Here is a 22,290-nt window from a genome sequence, read left to right as displayed (position 1 = left end):
TCTTTCCCTGTATTTTCTTGCCATATTTACGTACCATCTTTCCGTAAATAGTTGTAACTCTTAAATTCTTATTTGCAATTCTTGATCCACCATCATAGAACATTTAGCAACATTTAGTTCTTTTCTTCTAAAATTTGGCTTAAGGTAATACTTTGTGTAACACTGAATTTCATACTGGCATGATATTTAATCTGTGAGTGTTGGCTTATATATAGGTAGTATGAGGCATTTGGAAAATCATGCAATATACTTTTGCATTTTCCCTAAGCACTTTGGGGGTAATAACATTCATAGAGTAATAACTTAAAATCAACAAATTGGGCTGCCAGGAAAACAAAATAATCCACAAGCACACAGCATGGCCTGAGGGATACATGAGAAAGGTGGAAGGAATGCCTTAATGAGGATTCCATTGCTAGCTCTAGGCTGAGAACTCATGCAGCAGCCCAGCAATGAATCTTCTTCATGGAACATTTCTGCAACGAATGTTCTACCCAAGTTCACACATCATAGGCCCATGCATTTTGATCTCCAAACTTCACACCCTTACACCACAACATTAGGTCTTTTTCTCAGCCCCCAAGGTGCTCCCTGGTTGCATGATCTCAGCATCTTTCACAGTACATTCAAGGAAGCCAGGGGAAGTTCCCACTCACCATCTTCCTCGTGGAGAAGACCCATGTGTGCATATGCCTCGGCTTCCTTCTTCCCACCATCAACTTTGATCAGTTGGGCAATCTTAAAACATCGTTCGTAGAAGTGGTTCCTCACCCACTTGTCCTCAGAATTACTGAAGTAACAGGCCAGAGCATACAAATTGTTGTATACATCTTCAAAGAATTCTTTAAAAGGGGGGAAAAAACCATAATGTGCATGAGAAAGATTCTTCAAGGCATAGGCTTTTGGAAGCACAGATCCATATCATGACATTCATCTCCTATTTTCCCTTAAAAGCATAATTACTCAGAAGAGCAAACCTACATACAAAAAATAAGCTTCCCTAACTGTTGAAATAGCTACATTGTTTTAAAATATGCAGATTAATACAACTTTTTCTTAAGATTCAACATGTTGGACATTGACGCATTGGTTGAAATAAAAGATGATGTGTATGACACAGGTCAGGTTAATACCTACTAGCAATGTGCATAGTTCTTTTGCAAGAGGGGAGCATGTGGTATTATTGATACTTTTCCCACTGGAGGCTTGAAAAGTACTTAGAGATTGCAGAGACAGCCATGTTTGTTAACCACAGCATAAGCATCACAGAAATGAGAAAGCGGGAAAAATATGGAAATACTACAATCTTTTCACTCACACCAGAGTCAATTCATGGGAATGATAGGTGTAAGAAACAGTGAACAGGATGGCCCTGCACACTCCATACACTTTCTAGAGATGTTTCCAGTAATTCACATTTCAGGCAATGTTAGGATTCTTGGGAATACTGGCTACTGGCGTCAATAAGGACAAAGGACAAGAGAGAAAGATCCACTGCTACATTGCTGGGGGTTTTTTTCCTTGCTGAAAATGCATAAATGTTAGTTACCCCTTTCACACAACAGTTGTCAGTTTATTATTTAAAACCCCTCTAGGTGTTTTCCCAAAAGTGAGTGGCATCTGACCTATATATACAAAAAAGGAGTGTACTAATAAATTGTGAATCAGTTTCTATTGCAACCAACTCTATTGCAACATTGCACCTAAACAGAATTCTTTGTGTTAATAAATTGCATCTCACTTTTATAAATCCTGCTCTAATGGTGAATATGAACAAATTCAACATTTTTCTCTTTTATACACAGAGGTGGAAAGTGCAATTAAAAAAATCTGATGGTCTTTGGGCTCTTCTTCCAAAGATTTTTTTTTATGATAACTATGATCTACCAGAATTTACTGATAACAATTTTCACTACTACTGGAAGAATTAACCCATATATTCCTGAAGGGGTCAAAAGTGTGAACAATATTGTCCACTAGTTAACATCAAGAAATTCCAAAAGTAAAAAAGGCTGAAAACAATAGTATTTCCTGAGAAAATGCATAAACATAGATTGAAGTTATAATGTTCATGGAAGAAATAATTTCTACTGTGCCTATATAACTTGAAATATGTAATTTGGGAGGTTAGTGTTTTTGGTTGCTACTTTTAATTCCTGACTGTCAGTCACAGAAGCTTTATTTCAATACTGTTAGACACCATTCCTGTTCACTATTGTAATCTCTATTGTATACTCCCTAATCTAGGTGCTATAGCAGTATTAAATGTCAACAATGTGGTTATACTTGTATAAAAACCAAACATTTAGTTAATGTACTAAGTCTTATTTTAATCAGACTAGGTTCTTCCTTGAATGACTAAATTGCAATAAGGGTGTAGTGATATAATTAACCAATCATTAAAAATGTACTTTTACAGATTAAAAAGAATTGGAAACAAATCATTCCAAGGTTTGAAAGAAATTTCTAAAACTTATGCCAATCTTGTACATACACTTCTTCATAAAAGTAATATTTATTTCAAAGCAAAATGATTTTTTAAAAAGCCTTATTTTGGGAGGAACCAGGACCATGGCAAGCCATTCTTTGTTTTCAGGATATTCAGCATAGGCAATGTTTAAGTGAAACAGAAAGTGACTGAGCTAGTTCCAACACAGGTTCTGCATTCACATGTGACTTCCCCCGGGCCTTAGCATTCCTTTAGGAACTTCCTGCCTAATAATAGTAGACCACTAAAAATCTGTTTTGTAGTATTTCCTGTCTTAGTAGAGTGCTTACTGAATATAGATGAACTATTTTCAGAATTAAACCATTTATCTTTTCCCATTTTAATAAAAGGCATATATACAGTTTGAAAAAGATAGCCTGATGTAAAAATGTTTTCACTTTCTGTTACTGAGATTATTAGAAAAGCATTTTAAAATATTATTTAAAATACTAAGTTAGATGAGAGTAATTCAAAAGTCCATGAAAGGGAATTTAAAAATAAATCCAATATAGTGCAAAAATGTTTAAAATACCTGTATGAATTTTTTTAGTATACTCATTTTCCATGAACTTTTAAAAAAAGAATACATATGCATGGATTTCAATTTTTTTGTTACACAATAAACATCTTTTAATTCCATTCATTATCCATCAACTTTTAAAAATATCCTTTCATATACTATCAAGATGTCATATTTAAAGACTACCTGTCAGTTAACTTATTTTTCTAGAGAAAACTAGAACTTCTTTTAGATTATCAAGAATAAAAGAAAATATTAACGTTTTGAATCTGGTTAATCCAGATGTCTGCTCTTTCTATTTTAAGGAGCTTAGAGAGCACACCCTTGAACTGTCACTTGGAATGTCAACAGGAAAATCAATTCTATTATTATATAGTTAAATCAGCATTTTTCCTGCTCTCTGAAAGGTAGATACCAGGATGAAATAAATTTAACAAGTGTTCTTGGCTAATTTCTCTGCCTCAGTGCATTGGCCAGTTTTAGTAAAGGCTCTGATAGGTCTAGTAATAAGACAACAATGCTTAATTTCAATGAGAATTCACCTGGCAATTCAGAAATGTATTTCCCCAGATATTTTTCTGTTTGTTCTGCATTATATAAAAGCTATAAATATCCTGTGGAACTCTGCTTTAGTCTTGAGTGGAGTTTAGTTTGTGTATCCCAAATGCTATTAGAAAGGAAAATTGCTGTCTAACCCTTGGCAATAATTTAAAAGTCAACTGGAAACAATGTTTGAATCATCTATTGATTTGGTTACCCATTATCATTATTGCCATCCCTTCCCCAGTCCCATGGGCTTCAAGACCCCAATGCTAACATTGCAGATGGCATAGAGATGATTTACAACAGTAGATAATGGGAAATTTTTAAGGACAAAGAACATTTTTAGAAATGGGAAATAATACAAAAAGAAATTACTAGCTTACTTTACATATGACTTTAAATTTTCTTCAAACAAATGAGCAAATGATGTTTCATAAAGTAATTTAAATAATATTGGGTAGTGGTCCTGGACATCCCAGGAGAGAATACTAACCTGAGATTACTTTTTTTTTTTAGTGCCATAGCTTTGATGAAATGAACTTCATTGTGACCCTAACAGTGATGGTCTTTCCAATAAGAAGCACCAAAAATGCTCTGAAACACATTATTTCAGAATAATTGCCTCAGACCACATGACCATATGGGTAGGAAACTCGAGACTGCAGTAACAGATCTTAATATTTTACATACATACACACACACACGCTTATGTGTGTATGTATTATAAGACTCAATGTACACATCCCATTTTCAGGAACATTTTGGATTGACTCAAGTCATGTGCTTCCCCAGTAAAGTTCATGTGTTCAAAGTGGGAAAAGATAACTCACCGTCTTTTTTTTAAACATATGAACATTTGTATGTCCTTCATCTGAACTATTTCTGGTAAATTTATCTTTACAATAATTTAAAAATCTTATTTTTCAACCACACATTATATGTAGGAAATAACCTCACAGAACAATTATTCTAAATGAGATAATCTTGGCTCATTTAACAAATAAACCTCCATTACTATGAATACATGATAAACTTCCCCATGAAGAAATGAAATTCTTTCATCGTTCTGGCCACTTGCATAAACTTGGTAACTTCAAGCTTTGGACTTTGTTCTGACATTGGAGAAGTATTTTTATTCATGCATGTAGGTAATTTTGTTTTAATAGATGATTATAAATTTTGAGGTAGATTATAAATTTCTACCTCAAAAAAGATGATCTGGTATTTTAAATGCTTTACATGTAACTATAAAACATTTTATTATATGTTACCTTATAATGCACTTATTACACTTTTGACAAATTAGAAATATGTCATATTCATGCTACTTAACTTTGTATCAAAAAGAGTAGATATGATGAAATTCAACTTACAAATGAAAGATAGACAAATTTTATATTGATCAATTCCACTTTCAGTATAAATACCACTTTGGAATTGTGGGCTAATACCAGAATGTAAGCTTTTTTTTTTAAGAGAAAAAACATTATATTTCAATGTTGTATTCACAGCATTTTTAATCAGGGATAAATATCTCATGATCTGAAGTATATCACTATGGGACTCTAGCATCAAAGTTAGGTTCTAACTATGAAGCATTTGAACATAAAACATGTACATTGAGATCTCATGTATCTGAATTTTAAGAGATAGTTTTGAAAGGCAAAATTTAAAATTTTGTGGCATCTTGGACTTTGCTGCAGGTGTTTGGTGTAGCAAATAAGTCATTACTTGGCTGACTACATTCATGTCTCATTGCCTTGTTGGAATACTGAGTCCTCTTCCCCCATCACATTCCTGCTAAATGCACACCCAGGAGGCGACAGGTGTTGACTCAATGGCTCCTGTCACCGCCACTCACTTGAAAGACCCACTTTTAGTTCCAAGCTCCAGACTTCAGCTTGGCCTAACCCCTACTGTGAAAGGAAGTATCTGATTGGAAATGATAGGAAGGATGAATCCAAGTGTTACTGAACTCAGAGGAAGAAATTTTCAGTATTATTCTCAATGTACCAATTTAGATTTTAAATGCACTTATATTTTCCATGCTGATAATTAGCTCTGAGTAGAAACGCTGCAGTAAAATAAACATGTGACCTTTTCATAGGAATGAGTATCCAAGAATATGAAAAGGAGAATCATATCAAGATACATGAAGTATCTTGAAATATGAAAACAGAATGTAAGCTTTTTAGAATAGCAATTTACAAGAGTTAACCTCTTGAGAAATGAAATGAAAATTCATCTTACAGTTCACCAATAGATTTTTTTTTAGTTAGTACTGCAGTTCAGTATTTCATTTCCCACGTTTCTGCCACATACCCATGTTTACTTGTTTTGCTGTCCACACCTTTGGATGTGTCTCATTCTGCAGTCAGCTTAGGACCCAGGCAGAAACACACAGAGGCTCCTCTACTGCTCTGTATAGCGCCTACCATTTTCCTCTCTATTTTCTCATAGAGAGGCCTGAAAGGAAGCACAGACACTGTCCTATTGGGACTTAAGATTTCTTTTTTTAGTCCTCTGCTTTAACCCAGAAAGTTAGAGAAAATAACACTTTAGAATATCAAATTTATATGACAAATTCTAGGATTTCCTTTTTCTCTTCAATCCATAGATGACCAATTAAAATGGCTAATATGCTATTAGGAAATACAATATTGATATAATGATAGCAAAATTAAGAGATTTTCTTCAATGTCTGACATAAATTAACTTCCTGGAAAAGTTTAGAAGAGGAAAAACCTTAATGTCTTGGAAAGTTAAGAAGTTTATTCACATCGGTAAACTGCAGGTTTTCCCTTCTTTTCATGGTTCACTAATGGAAATCAGTTGACTCAAACCAGTTGGACTTCAAAAGATAAATTAATATTTAATTATTTGAGAGGTTAAGACACACACACACACACAGAACTCGGAACTCTCATCAGCTGGCTCACTCCTCAAATACTCCCAATGGCCAGAGGAGCAGGAACCAGGACCCTGGAACTGAGACTAGGATGCCAATGTGGGTGGCAAGCAACCCATTTCCTTGAGCTATTTTTATTGCTAGCTGCCTTCTGGACTCAGCATTAGCTGCAACGTGGAGTCAGCTGCCAGAACGGGGGATCAAACCCAGCTACTTCAGTGCCAGATTTCTGGACAAAATTGCCAAAGGTAATCTGGAAATGCAGAGTAATTTTTAAGTGACAGTGCTCTTTGATAATATCCCCTCAGTGACAGTCAATATGCAGAATACAATACATGTTAACAACAAGGTTGGGGACGTTTCCTGTTAATATTACGGAAGATTCCAACCCACTGGTGAGCACTGGAGCTGTACTGGGGTGCTCTGCGTCATCTCTCCTACCTTAGAATGATACCACCAGGAGATCCCAATGTCTCCACAGCACCGCCCCGCCTAATCCAGCACTGCCCTCCTATCATGTGATCCATTAATACAGTTTGCAAAGATCAGGGAACCACCTGAAAGTTCCTTCAGCCATGCTCAGTGCCCTGTTCCCACTGTGCCTGCCCCGCAATTCCTTCCACTTACCTTTCCTCTCTGCAGCCTCAGCCCTGGTCAGGTAATAGTAAAAGCAGTCCAGTTTATCCGGCTGCTCCTCCAAGGGCTTCTGTTGCCAGATAAGGGACCTCACTCTCGCTGTCTCCCTCAGGGCATCCCAGTGTTCCATGAGACCGAAGAGCTCAGTGAAGGATTTGTGGTAACCGTTCCGCAGCATATCCACACAGATGTTCTTCTTGTACGAGTTCCTGTGACTGGGAGCAGAATCAGAGCACTCAAAGCTATATTCTATTCCTAATTCACACAGTATTTTTGTTTTCTAATAACTATAGGCTGCATCACACAGTGCTTTTCACTTCTGAGAAAGCACTGAAAACTATCAAAAGAACTTTGCCTCAAACATTTATAACGAGACAGCTTCAGTTTGATAAAAGACATCTGGACCTATCTAACAACAGAAATTTTAATGAAATTAAATTATAAACATATCCGTTTCATGACTGAGCTCCCTTTAAGAGCACAGATAAGCTAGTACACTGCCAACATCCATAACTGAGACACTAGGATCTCTTACATACACACAAAGAAAGAAAAAAACAAAATGTGTCTAGCAAAAATTAAAAATTTGCCATTTAATCTACAAACATAATCTGCTCTATATCCATCATTTTCATTGTGTATTGTGCATATTTGCTATTCATTCATGCAGAAAACGTTTATAGAGCTCCACTGCCAAATTTATCTTTTAGATTACTTTCAGTTACAACCAACCTAGTGGTGGTTTGCTGAGTTAGAAATTTACTTCTAAGAAATAGTAAGTAACATGCAAAGAAGCAAAGTGGTAAGTGAATATTGCACGTTATTCAAATGATAACTTTTGAGTTCCAACACCACTTTCGACCAAAAAGGCTCAACTCTCTTGTATACTCTGCATTACACCTGGAAGACATGCCCAACAAATGTAAAAATGAGTAGTATACAATATGTAGTGATGGGGATTTCTATTTAGGAAACAGCAATATTTTGGGATGACACCTGTGCATGGCTATTATTCAATTAAAATATCAGATAGTAAAATGAAGACTTTTTTTTTAAATCATCAGAAAACTCAGATATACAGAGAGGAGAGACAGATTCACTGATTCACTGGTTCACTCCCCAAGTGGCTTCAATGGCCAGAGCTGAGCCAATCCGAAACCAGGAGCCAGGAGCTTCTTCTGGGTCTCCCATGCAGGTGCAGGGTCCCAAGATTTTGGGTCATCCTCGATTGCTTTCCCAGGCCACAGGAGGGAAGCTGGATGGGAAGCTGGGCTGCTGGGACAGGAACCAGCACCCATATGGGATCTAGGTGGATGCAAGTGAAGGAGTTTAGCTGCTAGGCTACAGTGCTGGGTCCAAATACAGAACTTTACACTACTCTGGATTTCTTCAGGAGAATAATACTTGGAACCACTGTAATGATGTGATGCTTTTGGTAATTCCATGGGGAGTGAAAAAAAAAAGCTGATCAAGAGAACACACATATTCGACACAGCTTTATCTAACTTCCCCAGACATTAGCTTTTCGTCATTTAAAAATATTTATTAATATTGTGCATCCCACCTTTGTCACTATGCTGCCCAAGAACTCAAATGAAATGATACACCTACAACACTAGGGATTGTGAGGCCTGCACCACTAATTTTCAAACCTGGTGTTTAAAAAACAAGCATAAAAAAATGCCCAAACTCCATTAGTCACAAATCTGAGGTATATAACAAAATAAGGATATAAAAGCAAGAGATTGGTGACATACAAACATTAGGCAGGATATTTTCCTTACTGCTATTTTTGAAAATTTGACTATAATGTTACTATAAAGACTTTCTGATCATGCCCATTTGGAGTTCTATGCACTTCCTATACTTGGATGCCCAAAGCTTTCTCCAAATTGGAGAAACTTTCTGCTAGTATTTCATTGAATGCTTTGTTCTGTTCCTTCCAGAACTCCAAAGACATGTATTTGGTTGTTTCATGGCACCTCATAGTTCCTGAACCACTGTCTTGGTTTTTCTGATTTTTCTTTTTCTTTTTTGTCTGAGATATTTCAAGATTTGTCTTCTAACTCAGATATTCTTTCTGATGCCTCTTTGAGTTTGTTTTTGAATCTTGCCGCTGTTATTTTTTACATTAAATTCTTCACTTCCGACATTTTAGTATGATTTTTCTTCAGTATATTTCCCTGTAGAATTTTTCATACATGTCATGTAGATTTCCTTATCTAATGTAATTGCTTCTTTATGTTTTTCAGTAATCTTAGAATAATATCAAATTCTTTTTAAAGTATTTCTTCAGTCTCACTGTCTTCACAGTCTAGTATTAATGTATAATTATCATGTTACTTTTGGGTATCATACTTTTGTTCATCTTCCTTGTGCTTCTATGTTTATTTTTACATATGTGGGGAATCACTCATTGGTATCTCTTCTGTACACGTTGTACTTTGAAATGTACCTCTGGGCCCTGGTGGAATGCCTGTGGCTTAAAGGCAGTATCGATATCCACAGTGTACTGGCTGGGACCAGAGAGCCAGACAGGAAAATACACTACAGATCAAGAGCTAAGAATAAATGCTGTCATCTAGCCCCTGCTCCCACTGAGATTTCTTAAAGTTACAACCTAGAAATAGACCAAAAAACTTAAATTAACTTGTTATTTTCTTTGGACATAAGGTTTGCTTTTTTTGTTTGTTTGTTTATTTTTGAGAAGCAGACACAGGGGTTCCTCTATTGTTTCACTCCCTAAATAACAGGCAATCCACAGCATGGTAAAGATACAATCACTTGACCATCACCTGTTCCAAGTCTCTGTTCTGCTCTCAATTCTAGCTCCCTGCTACTGTGCATCCTGAAGAGGCAGTAGGCAATGGCTCAAGTGGTTGGTCCCTGGGCATGGAGTGGATGGCTGCACTGGACATGGAGGCAACAGGACAGAGGTAGACTCCAGAATGGAATTAAGTAATCACACATTTCATATTGGTCTTTTTGCCACTTAAAAGCACTATACAATGGAGATTTGGTTAACTATTGAGTTTACATTAAAACTTTTCTAGAAACTTGCAAGACCCTAAACAAAGCTGAGTAAAGGTAAGCAAAATTAAATAACTTGACATAACTCCATAGAAGTGAAATACACAGTGGTAGTGGGAAATATGCCTAATTAATGTGTCACTTTAAACTCTGTTTTCAATGTTCTGTATTAACTTCTATTTATTAGGGACCCCACAACATGTCAGGCATCACACAACTGTGCAGATATCAATCCTAACAAACACAGCAATTCTAAAATTCCATTTCCACATTCAGTTTAAACAAAACAGACTTTTCAGTGAGGCTGTGAATTGCCCAGGATCGTACAAGCTCCCAACTGGCAGAGCTGGAATTCGCATCCAGCTTTCTTTGTCTGTAAATTCCACAATCTTTCCATTTTCCCACATCAAACATGGTTGCTTTTTCATCTTTCCTTCTTCTGCACAATGTTCTATTTATTTGCATCAACTGTTTAAGCATTTGACATTGTATTACTTCCTCAAAAAATTGTTTTGTTTTGGAAGTTTAGGCTATTTTGAAATAAAATGCCAGTGCACTCTTCAGTTTGAATGCTACTCTCTTCATACACGTGAATCCCTGGACTGAGAAAACAAATCAGTATCATCCTGTCACTCCCCCAGAGAATGCCCCTCCTTAAACGGAGGGAGCAGACAGCCCAGGAGCATCCATGAAAACTAAGTTAACTACATTTATTCATAATTGCAGGTGTAAAGAAAATAAATGGTAACAACAAACATTTCAAAGGATAAAATCGTGTACCTTTATAGTTATTAAAAAAGATCAACAGATAAAACTTATTTTATTGTTTGCAATGCCACACTAGTTACCTAAGTGACTCCTTCAAAGGGATTTAAAGGTATTACTAATCGAATTTTGGGGAAAAAGGATTATCCCATTGAAACAAGATTGCTATGTTTAGTACATTTTCCACATTTTAAATTAAAAATGATAACATCAAGGTGAAACCTCACATTCAGTAAAATAATTCAAAAGCATTTAAAAGAAGTCATTTAAAAGGAGATCACAACATTTTATTTAATCTGACAATGATAAACTCAAAACTCAGGATAATACCTTTATTCCATTAGTTTGATATTTATAATTCACTAGTGGATTATCTGTGTGTCAGTTGTAACAGTCTTACATTCATATCAGAAGGATAAATGTTATTGGAATTACCTATGGGATAATTACGTTGACTTAAATTAATACTTAAATAGCTGTAGTTAATATAACTTCCATGGAATGGAGTGAATCACCATTTTTAACCATACCTTTCAGTGTAGCTAGATATTACAGAAAGTTAACATGGAAAAAAAAAAAGCAGCCATTTCCTGCCATAAACACTTCAGTTGATAAAGTTGTAGGTATTGAGTCTGTCTTACAATTTTTATGAAAAAAATAATTTTCCTCAAAGCTAAAACAAGGATATAGTACCTTCCTAGCCCACAAATATGTAGATTTTTCTTGGAAGAAGTTAAAAATCTTAAAGAAAAAATCTAACCTGGATTTATAACGATTTCATTTTAGAAACTTTCAGAGCTACAGTTCAAACTGAAAGCAGTTTTCTTAAGTTGACACATTTAGATTTTGAACATTTATCAGTCATAGTGGAGATGAACACTGCTTAACAATTTTATTGCCACCATAATAATAACAAGCTCTGGAAAATAATAAATTCATGGAGAGTTAAGGTTTAAGAATCTTCAATTTAGTTTCTGTGTTAATTAAAATATAAGAAGAAAAAAGTCCAATATAATGCTTCCTTTTCAAATTTAAAGGATTTCCAATGAGTTGACTGGTCTCTGGGGGCATCTACTGGAAATATAGCAAACTGCAGTCATATCATGCTAATTTGATAATTTTCATTATCCACCTAAGCAGATATTTTAATTGATTTGCAAATAAGCTGATGCTTAAAGAATATAAATGTACAGTTATGCAAGTTCTTCTTTCTCATTTGTTTGGTAACAGTACAATATGCTACTGTCTCTGAGCTCAGTTAACCAGTGCTCAACCGTTAACGTAAACAGGGCAGGTGGCACAGCACAAATCATTTTTCACTTTTGAAATAAATTAAACATTTTATAAACATGCATATATTCAAGGGTGCATTTATATTCATGCAAATAACATGCATATTAAAAACTTAAAATGTGATGATTTCTGCAAAACATATTCACTCAGAGGCTTAGAGTATCCACTAAAAGTAAGTAATGATAAAGCCTGCTTATTTAGGTACGATCTACCTTAACTATTACATGTTAATATCTCAAAAACATCTTTTAGTCTAATTAGCTATTAAAATAGAATTAGTATTTAAAATGAAAATTGCTATTAATTCTCCCAAAACTTTCAGAACTTCCTTAAACAATTAACACTGAATGAACATAATCACTGCAGCAATAGACAAATTTAACAAACTTACATTTCAACAAAAAATCTCTTCCCAGTATTGTAATTACAGCTAATCATATAATAAGCATTTTGATGTCATAGCCTTTATAAAAATTTATTTGCTTGGTGAAATGTAATTCTGAAAGGGTTAAGTATTGTGCAGTAGTTAAGAGTAGAAAATTTACATTTTGATATAATTTTAAATAAAATCCTCCATATTAATTACAATATGTAACATTTTAACTTCCTTAAAACCCTAACATATTTATTGAGTCACACTTTTTCTAAATTTCATTAAAATTACTATCCAAATAAATTATTTCATCTTTAACTGAATAATCAACAAAAGAATATTAAGCAAAATAAAAATAATGTGGTAATAATTTTGGTTCACTTTAAATTTGGTTATATTCAGGCTAATTTGATAATTAAAAAAAATAAATAAATAGAACCTACCCCTAGGGAGATTAGGGGATAGATTTTCTATGTGCTTTTCTAAGTAGTTTTATGTTCAATAATATGAATCTTTAGAGGAAATTATTACATATATGCTTTGCTTTATATTTTTGGATAATACACAGTTTCATAATACTAAAAACTGAAACTTACATTCAGACTCTTCACATTTTAAACACACAGGAACAAACTGAAAACTACCATTTAGAAAAGATTTAATTCAAATTCAATGTTTAATTTAAAAAAATCTAATAACAGCAAAGAAATAGGGCTCCACCTGCAATATTTCATAAATAGTATACTTACTAGTATAGCTTCTACAACAAATAAAATACATAAAAATCTGATCAGCAAAGATGAACATATTAAGACTTCATATCAGCATGGGTGATTTTATTTATAATATATAGAATATCTGTCTACTGCAGGAAAAATATTTCCATCATTCACATACATTAGAGGAGATTTTATGCATAGATTATGTGAAAAATTACACAGGTGAATCACACTGAATTAAATATTTAAAGTAAAGTGACTGTAACCCATTGGAAGTGAATAAACTATTCATCCATATTTGTAAAGCATTAACAAATATTTATCCAGGTATAGCTGTGGTGCAGCAATTCAGTGTCATTCATTCTTTGTTTAAAAAAAAAAAACAACAAAGATTCTTAAAATTGTTCCTTAGAAATTTGACATCATCAGTACCACTTACACATTCGGTTTTTGTAACTGTCTATTTCCCTCAAACTCTCTAGCCAATTTTTATTTTCAATTTTTTATTTTCCGAAGGAAGGTTTTCAACCAAAGATTTGATGTGGAAATACAGGGAATAACTATTTTTAAAGACACATTCTCAGAGAAACTAATTTTCAACTAGAATGACAACACAGGAATTCATGCACCTTCGGCTAATTGAGGTGAACAGCTAGAATCCCATTCTTTTTTCCAAATGACACTGTAACTTTAAACTGTAGAACAGACAGAAGCTGTAAAGCTGAGAAATAAAGCTAAAAGTGATGTCAGTTTTTACATTGAGCTGGAATGATTTTTAAAAAGTCTGAATAAGTAACATAATATTTCACAGTGCTCTCTGATATTACGACCAGAAGAAGCTAAGCAAAAAGGAGGAAGGCAGAGGATGGGATCTCATGACTACAACTAACTGGGTATAAACACATGTGAACAGAACACACTAGCTCATCAAATGAATTTTTTGAGTTTTTGTCTAATCAGTATGTACAACTGTTACTAATCATATATGTACATATATGATTATATGTACATATATGTACATATTTGTACAACTGTTACTAATCATTACTAATGTGCTGTTATTAATATGATTTTAAGCAAAATAAGTCATTTTTTTTGAAATACAATTCTATGCTGCTTTCTATTTTTTTCCTTCCTAAAAATACTACCAAGAAAATTTTTCACCAAATACTGTCATTTAAATTTTTCTTTCAGTTCTCTACACATCTTTGCGAATAAAAGCTCTAGTTTCCATATAAATTAAATTTTAAAAATCAAACTCTAAATAAAGATGGAAAACTGGAGATATAAAGACCAAACTTAGAAAAAACAACAAGTTGTATTAAAAACTTCAGCTTCCTGTATTCTTTTTTTCCTAAAGTGTGTCACACTTTTAATCTTTGCAAGAGTTTGATGAGTTTTGCAAGTAAAATTCTGTTTCCTCTCCACTTGCTAATAGTCATGAGAATCCGTAGTTTGCACCTTCCCATTAAAAATGTATTGTATTTTTTGAAATTATTCACCCCGCCTTTTATCCAGATCATGTCTTTGAAAGGAGGAAGTAGATAATAAATGGAATAATTCATGATTTCCCATTAAATATGAAACTTTCTTTTGCAGAGTTTAGAAAATGAAGTTCTACATAATGTACAAAAGTTGATTAGAACTTTTTTTAACCTTTTCAAGAAAAAGCTTACATATTAAGCAACTGCATGAGGAAATTTCTTCAGGAAAAGTAAACCAATCAATTCTTCACATCTTACAGTTCTGTCTTATTTATTCTAACGTTGCTCCCGCCAAACACGTATTCCCTGATAACACTTTTAAAAGTATTAAAATGAAGAGAAAAAATAGTGTGCATTGAACTATCAACATGAAAAATGTTTAAGAGAAATAAAACATGTTTAAAATACACAGAGTGAAATTACATAAACTAAAACTGAATACAAACATGTTCACGTCTTTATTAGCAATGTAATATCTTTGCAGCTCCCTCATGGAATGTCTCTTGGGTGGGAAACCTGCAGTTGTTTAAAGAGTTAAGTTCTGACTACCGAAGGGCACCAGCTGAGCTCATTCCTGAAAGTTTTTGTTTCTCACAAGGATAGATCATTTCACTAAACATTTCAGTTTTCCTGTTAAAAAGCACAGAATATGTTTTTTCCTATTATTCATTTAGTTGCCAAAAAGATAACTGCTAAACCATAAGCTATAGGAACACTGTATTTTTCAGTACATACTCTAACTACCATTACAAAAAGGCTACTTACTGACATAGGAACAGTGAGGCCAGGATTCCCGTGGACTCTACATACACAATCACCCAACTCCTGGGACATCACCAAAACTGACAAAAATGGAAAGCAAACTGATTGTTTTGATGCTTTGGGCAGATAACTGCATATAAATATCTTGTTTTCCTGAATGTCATACTAATCTTATTACATCTATTTCAAACATTTAGAAAACTGATATATGTGCATTGGTAAGAACATTATAAGAATAAAAGGAAATGTTTGTAAGAAGATAAAAGATTCCTGAGTTGAAACCTTTCTTAAACATGAAATAGCTGGCATGTAACATGTCATCTCTTCTTTATTCCCATATAATAGTGCATGTGCCAGCAAAAGAAAAGCTTATAGAATGATCAGTTTCACAGAAAGTAAAATTTAGAGACAAAAAAGTAAAAGGTCACAGTTATCAGAAATTTCTATAAAATTAACTTATTGAGAAATGCAGCAGGTGACAAATAACCTAAAATGGCCAAAAATGTATAAAACTACCAGAACAAGAAGAAATTGGTCTTAATAAACTTTTTCAGAAGATTATAGAAAAAGATTATAGGAATTGCCAATTGCCTTGCTTCACTGAAATAACACACGCAAGCTCACTGCTAGAACCTGACAGATTTTTCTACCAAATAGAGAATATATAGTCATTTTTAAGATATAGCAGAATGCTTTTAAAAACTGATCATGTGATGGTTATACTGCAAATTCATAAACTGATGGCATACAGTACATGAACAGAGCACAAGATTTTTCCCACAATTGTGCATCCTCCTACAAACCAAAAAAGTAACTATTTTATTCAGTATCTAAACGTGAAATTACTATGAAACTTTTCGCGTACTTGGAATTGAAAGAAAAAAAGAATCCGAATAAAAACTAACCCTTGAAGAAGATTCAAAATGAATCTTACAGATTTCAGTGCAGTTAATAAAAATCAGTAGCAATTCACACAAGTGAAGGAGGCTTTCAACTCAGGAGGTAGGAGGGTAAAGCCTAACAAAATATACACAAGGAAATAAACCCAAGTAAATAACAGGAAAAGAAACGTTAAAAGCAAATTTACGAATCAAAAAAAAAAAGACAACATTTTGGCACATGGAACAAAAGTACTGGTTTTGGGAAAACACAAAGAAATCTTTGTGCTACCAACACAAAGAAATGTTACCAAAAATAGTACTGCAAGTGAGACAAAAAGGAAAATACACTTTCTCATTATAATAATATATAAATATACAACAGGTGCTATTCTCAATGCTGTGCATATAGTTCTCTTAAACCTTTCAACATTTTTATAAGATACTGCTATTATCCCCACTTCACAGATAAACGTGGTACAGAGACTGTAATAAAATGGCAATTATATACACGGTGAGTAACAGAGATGAGATACCAACTTGGAGAGTCTAAAAGAGTTCATGTTATTAGCCATCATTATCTATACTTCGACAGGACTTGGAGAATATTTCAAAGCACATGAGAGATTTAAACACCACCAGAAAATATCACATTAGACTTTATCACAGTAAACATAAAAAACTGTCACAGACACTGAAAGAAAAATAAACACCACACAGCAAACTGGCTGTAGAAAAACTAAACACATTACAATAGACCCATTTCCTTTCTCCTTCATTTTCCTTCCCGCCAAAGGAGCTAAGCATTGAGATCTACAGGGAAGGTCTAATAATCTGTCAATAATTTGAAATCTCCATTTCATCAAAAACACTCCAGGGGACCGTAAAGCATAAGAAATTCCTTAGTTCACTGCACAAATCCCAAAACGTTCTTAAGAAAATTTCTCGTATAAAGAAAATTTGTAGCTCATTGATTTAGAAATAAAATCGATTAAAATACAAACACAGGCTGTAGTACATTAAAACAATGAAAATACCCCCACACATACGCAAAAGAAACAGTTTTACTACATTAAAATAACGACAACTGCAAGAATATGTCATAATTGGAAAATTAAGAAACTTAGTGATAATCTCAGTACATGAGAAAAAACTACCTAATAAAGTTTAAAATTCACTCTTGATTAAAGAAAGCAGAAGCTTAAATAAAAATCTTTTTTTGATAATGCATGTCTTAAAAAAAATGTAGCAAAAAGCTTTGTTTCGTGATACAGTGGAGTCATCTGCACTAATGCCTGAAACATGATGGCTTTGCCATCACTGCTGTCACTGGACACCACTGAAACCTCAGGGTCTAGTTAGCTTGAGATTTGGCATTTTAGTATCAATCCCCCTAAAGTAAAATAAATTCAGTGTAAGTGTAGTAAAAACTGAATGTTAGTTTTCATGCATTTGACAAAATAACTTCAAGAATCACTCAGAGCAGGTCTTATACCAGAAAATCCAATCAGTTGGGGCAAAGGAGGACTGTTTGCCCTGTGTAAAATTTAAATAAAAACAGATGTGTGTGAATGCGTACACACACATTAGGAATTGACATTTAATAAAAGTGGCATTTCAGTTCAGGAGAAACTATTTGGGATAATTAATAGTCTCCTTGCAAATATTATTGGATTTATTTTTACATTAATGTTTTGTATAATACATGAGGATACATAAAATGTAGTACAAGTGTACTCAAAGTTTATTTTATCTTCATGCAAAAATTTGAAACATGTGCAGTGTTGCTTACCATGCATTTTCACGAACTTTTTAAACACCTTGTATATACAAACTTCAAAGTTTTCTAGCACCAAAATCATCTTTGCTCCATTTTCCATGATCTTCCTGAGCGCCCTTATATCCCCTTCCACATTTTATACCGCACTGAATGAATATGCCTAAACTAATTTCCAGAACATTTTCTAAACAGCAAGATCTTTCCGATGTTTATTGTTAGGAATAGCTGTTTGGTACAAACTTATTTTGGACTTCTTAGCTATAATGGCTCTTAGATCTCACACCTTTTTCGTTAATAATATACTTCCTGCTACCTGGAACCCAGAGTAAACCACGAGGGTGTACACAAAGACTAAAGGAAAAGAGATAGTTGTGAATTCTTTCACTATCTGTAACAAAAAGCCATTTTATCCTCACTTTTGCTTTATACTTTATTTACATATGTAATTCTAAATTAAAAGGAATCTTTCTGCATATTTTAATGTTGAATTTTATGATACAATTCCATAGGGTCTAGGATTCCCTACCCCCTCCCCAAATCCTATTCCCTGACTGATGCTCCCCTTGTTATCACAATAGTACAGTCCTTCAAAAGCAGTCATAAGTCCATCAGCCCGTTATTTAAGTGTGTCCTGACATTGAGGGTACAATGCAATGCCCTTTCTGCATATTTGAAAGATTTTGTTCCATTTTCTTCTAAAATTAATTATGATTATGAACCATTGTGACGTTAGTTTTATCCATAATTTTAGACATAAAATTATATCTATTGGTAACTATGTGGTCTTTTGATACATATTCATTGTGTAACATCCAATCAGAGTAAAATATCCATTTCCTCAAATATTTAACATTTGAGAACATCCAAAATCCTATCTTCTAGAATTTTGTTTTAAATAGAGAAATGTTCAGAACATTAACTTAACATCAATAGTCACCCTAATATGCAACAGAATTCCAGAATTTGCTACTTGAGCTTGCTACAATTTAGTATCCATTAATCAAAATGTCCACATCCATTATGTTCTTTTTTTTTTTTAAGATCTATTTACTTTTATTGAAAAGGCAGATTTACAGAAAGAAGCAGCTGAGCCAATCTGAAGCCAGGAATCACAAGCCTCTTCTGGGTCTCCTACACAGGTGCAGGGTCCCAAGGCTTTGGGCCATCCTCTACTGTCCTTCCAGGCCACAGGCAGGGAGATGGATGGGAAGTGGAGCAGCCAGAATATAAATCAGTGCTCATATGGGGTCCTGGTGCTTGCAAGGCAAGGATTTAGCCACTACGTCATGGCACCGGGTTCATCCATTACACTCTTACCTTCTATGAGATCAACATAGACTCAATTTGCCTTTTGTGTTGGGTTCATTTCACTTAATCTAATGTTCTGTTCAATCCAAATGTGAAGATTTTGGCTGTTCTATGCCTAAATAGTATTCCATGGTGTATAGGAACCAGATTTTGTCAATCTGTTAATCAACAGATGATCACTTAAGCTTTATTCTATTTCTTGGTTATTGCAGTAGAGCTGCATAAACAGGGCAGTGCGTGTGTCTCTTCCACATAGTGATTTCATTTCCCGTGGATATGCGGACAGCAGTGTGGCTGCTGGTTCATGGTGTAGTTCTGTTCTCAGTTAATCCAATATATGGTTATCTATATATCCATTTGCTTAGTATTTTGCATTAATGCTGCCTTATATCAAAGAGAACACATTGTATTTATCCTTTTGGGATTGCTTATTTCACCAAGCGTAATAGTCTCAGGCTGGGACCTTTTTTTATGACAGAATTTGATTCTTTTTAATGATGAGTAATATTTCACAGAGTAGATATACCACAGCTTCTTTATTCATTTCTCTTTTAGACAGACATACGGGTTGTTTCAATATCTTCACAGGATAGTAAGTCACTTTCTCATATAAAGATTTCATTTCCTTTGGATATATTCCCAGAAATGGGATAGCTGAATCATAAGGTAGATCCATTTTCAGTTCTCTTAGCACTGTCCATACTGATTCCCATAATGGGCTGCACTAGTAAATATTCCACCAACAGCAGAATAGGGCATTCTTCTCCCACCAGTAGGTATTATTGTTAGATTTCCAAATGCAGGCCAAACTCACTAGAGTTTGGTGGAGCCTCAATGTGGTTTTCATTTGCATGTCCCTAATAGCTAAGGAGCCTGAATGCTTTTTCCTCTATCAGTCATTTGAACTTGCTGTTTTGAAAATGCCTGCTGGCTTCCTTCACTCATTTCTTCACAGGATTGTTTGTTTTATTGTTGTTGAGGCTTTGAAGCTCTTTGTAAATCTTGGATATTAGTACCCTACCTATTGGGCTATGCAGATATTTTCTCCCATTCTATTTTTATTGTCTCTTTACTTTTTTAACCATTTCCTTTGCTGTACAGAGATTTCTTAGTTTGATGTAGCCCCATTTGTTTATTTTTGCTTTGGCTGCCTGTACTTTTGTTGACTTTTCCAGGAAATTTGTCTGCACCTATATCGTGTAGAGTGCCTCCAGTGTTTTGTTCTAAAGACCTGAAGGTTTCTGGGTGCAACTGGAGTCCTTAACCAATTTAAAGCTGATTTTTGTTTAAAGGTTTATTTATTCTTATTGGAAAGGCAGATTTACAGAGAGAAGGAGACACAGAAAGATCTTTCTCCCACTGATTCACTCCCAAAATGCCCACAGCTGCCACAGCTGAGCCGATTGGAAGCCTGGAGCCACGGGCTTGCTCAGGGTGTCCCATGCATGTGCAGGGTTCCAAGGCATGGGGCCATGCTAGTGCTTTCCCAGCTCACACGCAGGGAGCTGGATGGGATGTAGAGCAGCCAGCATACATGTCAGCGCCCATATGTGAGCTGGGTGCTAACATGGCAAGCATGTAGCCACTAAGCCACCATACCAGGTCCTAGAGCTATTTTTCACATAAGGTGAAAATTGGGGGTCTTCTTACCTACTTCTGCAAGCAGATATCCTATTGTCACAACAATATTTGTTACAGAGACCAAGATTTTTCCAGGCTATTCTTGGTTTTATTTTCATAGGTAATTCTAGTTGGTTGTACATTAGTGTAGTTCACTTCTGGGTTTCTATATTGTTCAATTGATCCTCTCTGTTTCTGAACCAGTATTAGATTGTTTTGATTACCATTGCCTTGTGGTATGTCTTGAAATCTGGAATTGTGAACTAACATTCAGGATTTACAAAGAGCTTCAGAAACTTAATGACAGCAAAACAAATCTTCTGAAGAAATGGGGAAAGGAAATGAACAGCCATTTTTCAAAAGAACAAATCCAAATGGCTAAGAGACATGAAAAAATGTTCAGGCTGTCTAGATATTAAGAAAATGCAAATAAAAATCACAGTGTGGTTCTGCCTAGCTCCAATGAGATTGGCCTACATTCAGAGCTCTACTAACAACACCCACTGACATGGATGTGGGAAGAAAGATACCCTCCTTCACTGGTGGTGGGAGTGTAGGCTATTAAAACCACTCCTGAAATTAGTGTGGAAAGTGCTAAGACAACTGAAAATTGACCTGCTGTTTTTGACCCAGATATCCCACTTCTGGGAATATACTCAAAAGAAATGAAATCTGCATGAGAAACAGATTTGTAGCCCTATATTCATTACAGCACAACCTACAATAGCAAAGACATAGAAAAAAAAAAAAACCAGATGCCCACCCAAAGAGGAATGGATAAAGAAACTGTGGTACATTATTCCATGGAATGCTACTCAGCCATTAAAAATAGTGAAATCATATCGTTTACAACTAAATGGTCCCAACTAGACATCATTATGCTCAGTGAAATAAGTCAATCCCAAAAGGACAAATACCATATGTTCTCTTTCATATATCATATGAAGCAAACTTTATGCATAATGCAAGATAAATAACCCTTTCGATACAGTTTTGCTACATCACAGAGGGGTTGATAATTTTGTTCTAATTTCATTTATTCAAAAAAGTTTTTCTTACTAATTTCTTTGCTGACTCATAGGTCACAGTAGCATCTTTTGCTTCAAGAAGATTCTGGAATTTTCTCATTTCTTCATCAACATATTGTTTATTGTACAGAATAACTATGCTATTTAACTTCATG

The 22,290-nt window shown here is 34.5% G+C and overlaps 1 protein-coding gene across 2 annotated transcripts in view; it reads right to left on the bottom strand.

Annotated features, from left to right (window-relative positions):
• TTC29 (tetratricopeptide repeat domain 29) overlaps window positions 1–22,290 on the bottom strand; it is a 256,810-nt gene that overhangs the window by 162,289 nt on the left and 72,231 nt on the right. For both annotated transcript variants that reach the window (XM_058666674.1, XM_058666675.1), the window contains 2 exons: window positions 7,087–7,310; window positions 657–842 (listed from right to left, as the gene is read on the bottom strand). In XM_058666674.1, coding sequence (XP_058522657.1) covers window positions 657–842; window positions 7,087–7,310 — 410 coding nt within the window. The remainder of the gene's footprint in view (window positions 1–656; window positions 843–7,086; window positions 7,311–22,290) is intronic.

This window comes from Ochotona princeps, chromosome 7 (genome assembly GCF_030435755.1).
Source record: "Ochotona princeps isolate mOchPri1 chromosome 7, mOchPri1.hap1, whole genome shotgun sequence".
NCBI classification, from domain to species: Eukaryota; Metazoa; Chordata; class Mammalia; order Lagomorpha; family Ochotonidae; genus Ochotona; species Ochotona princeps.
This window is presented reverse-complemented; position numbering and strand designations above follow the sequence as displayed.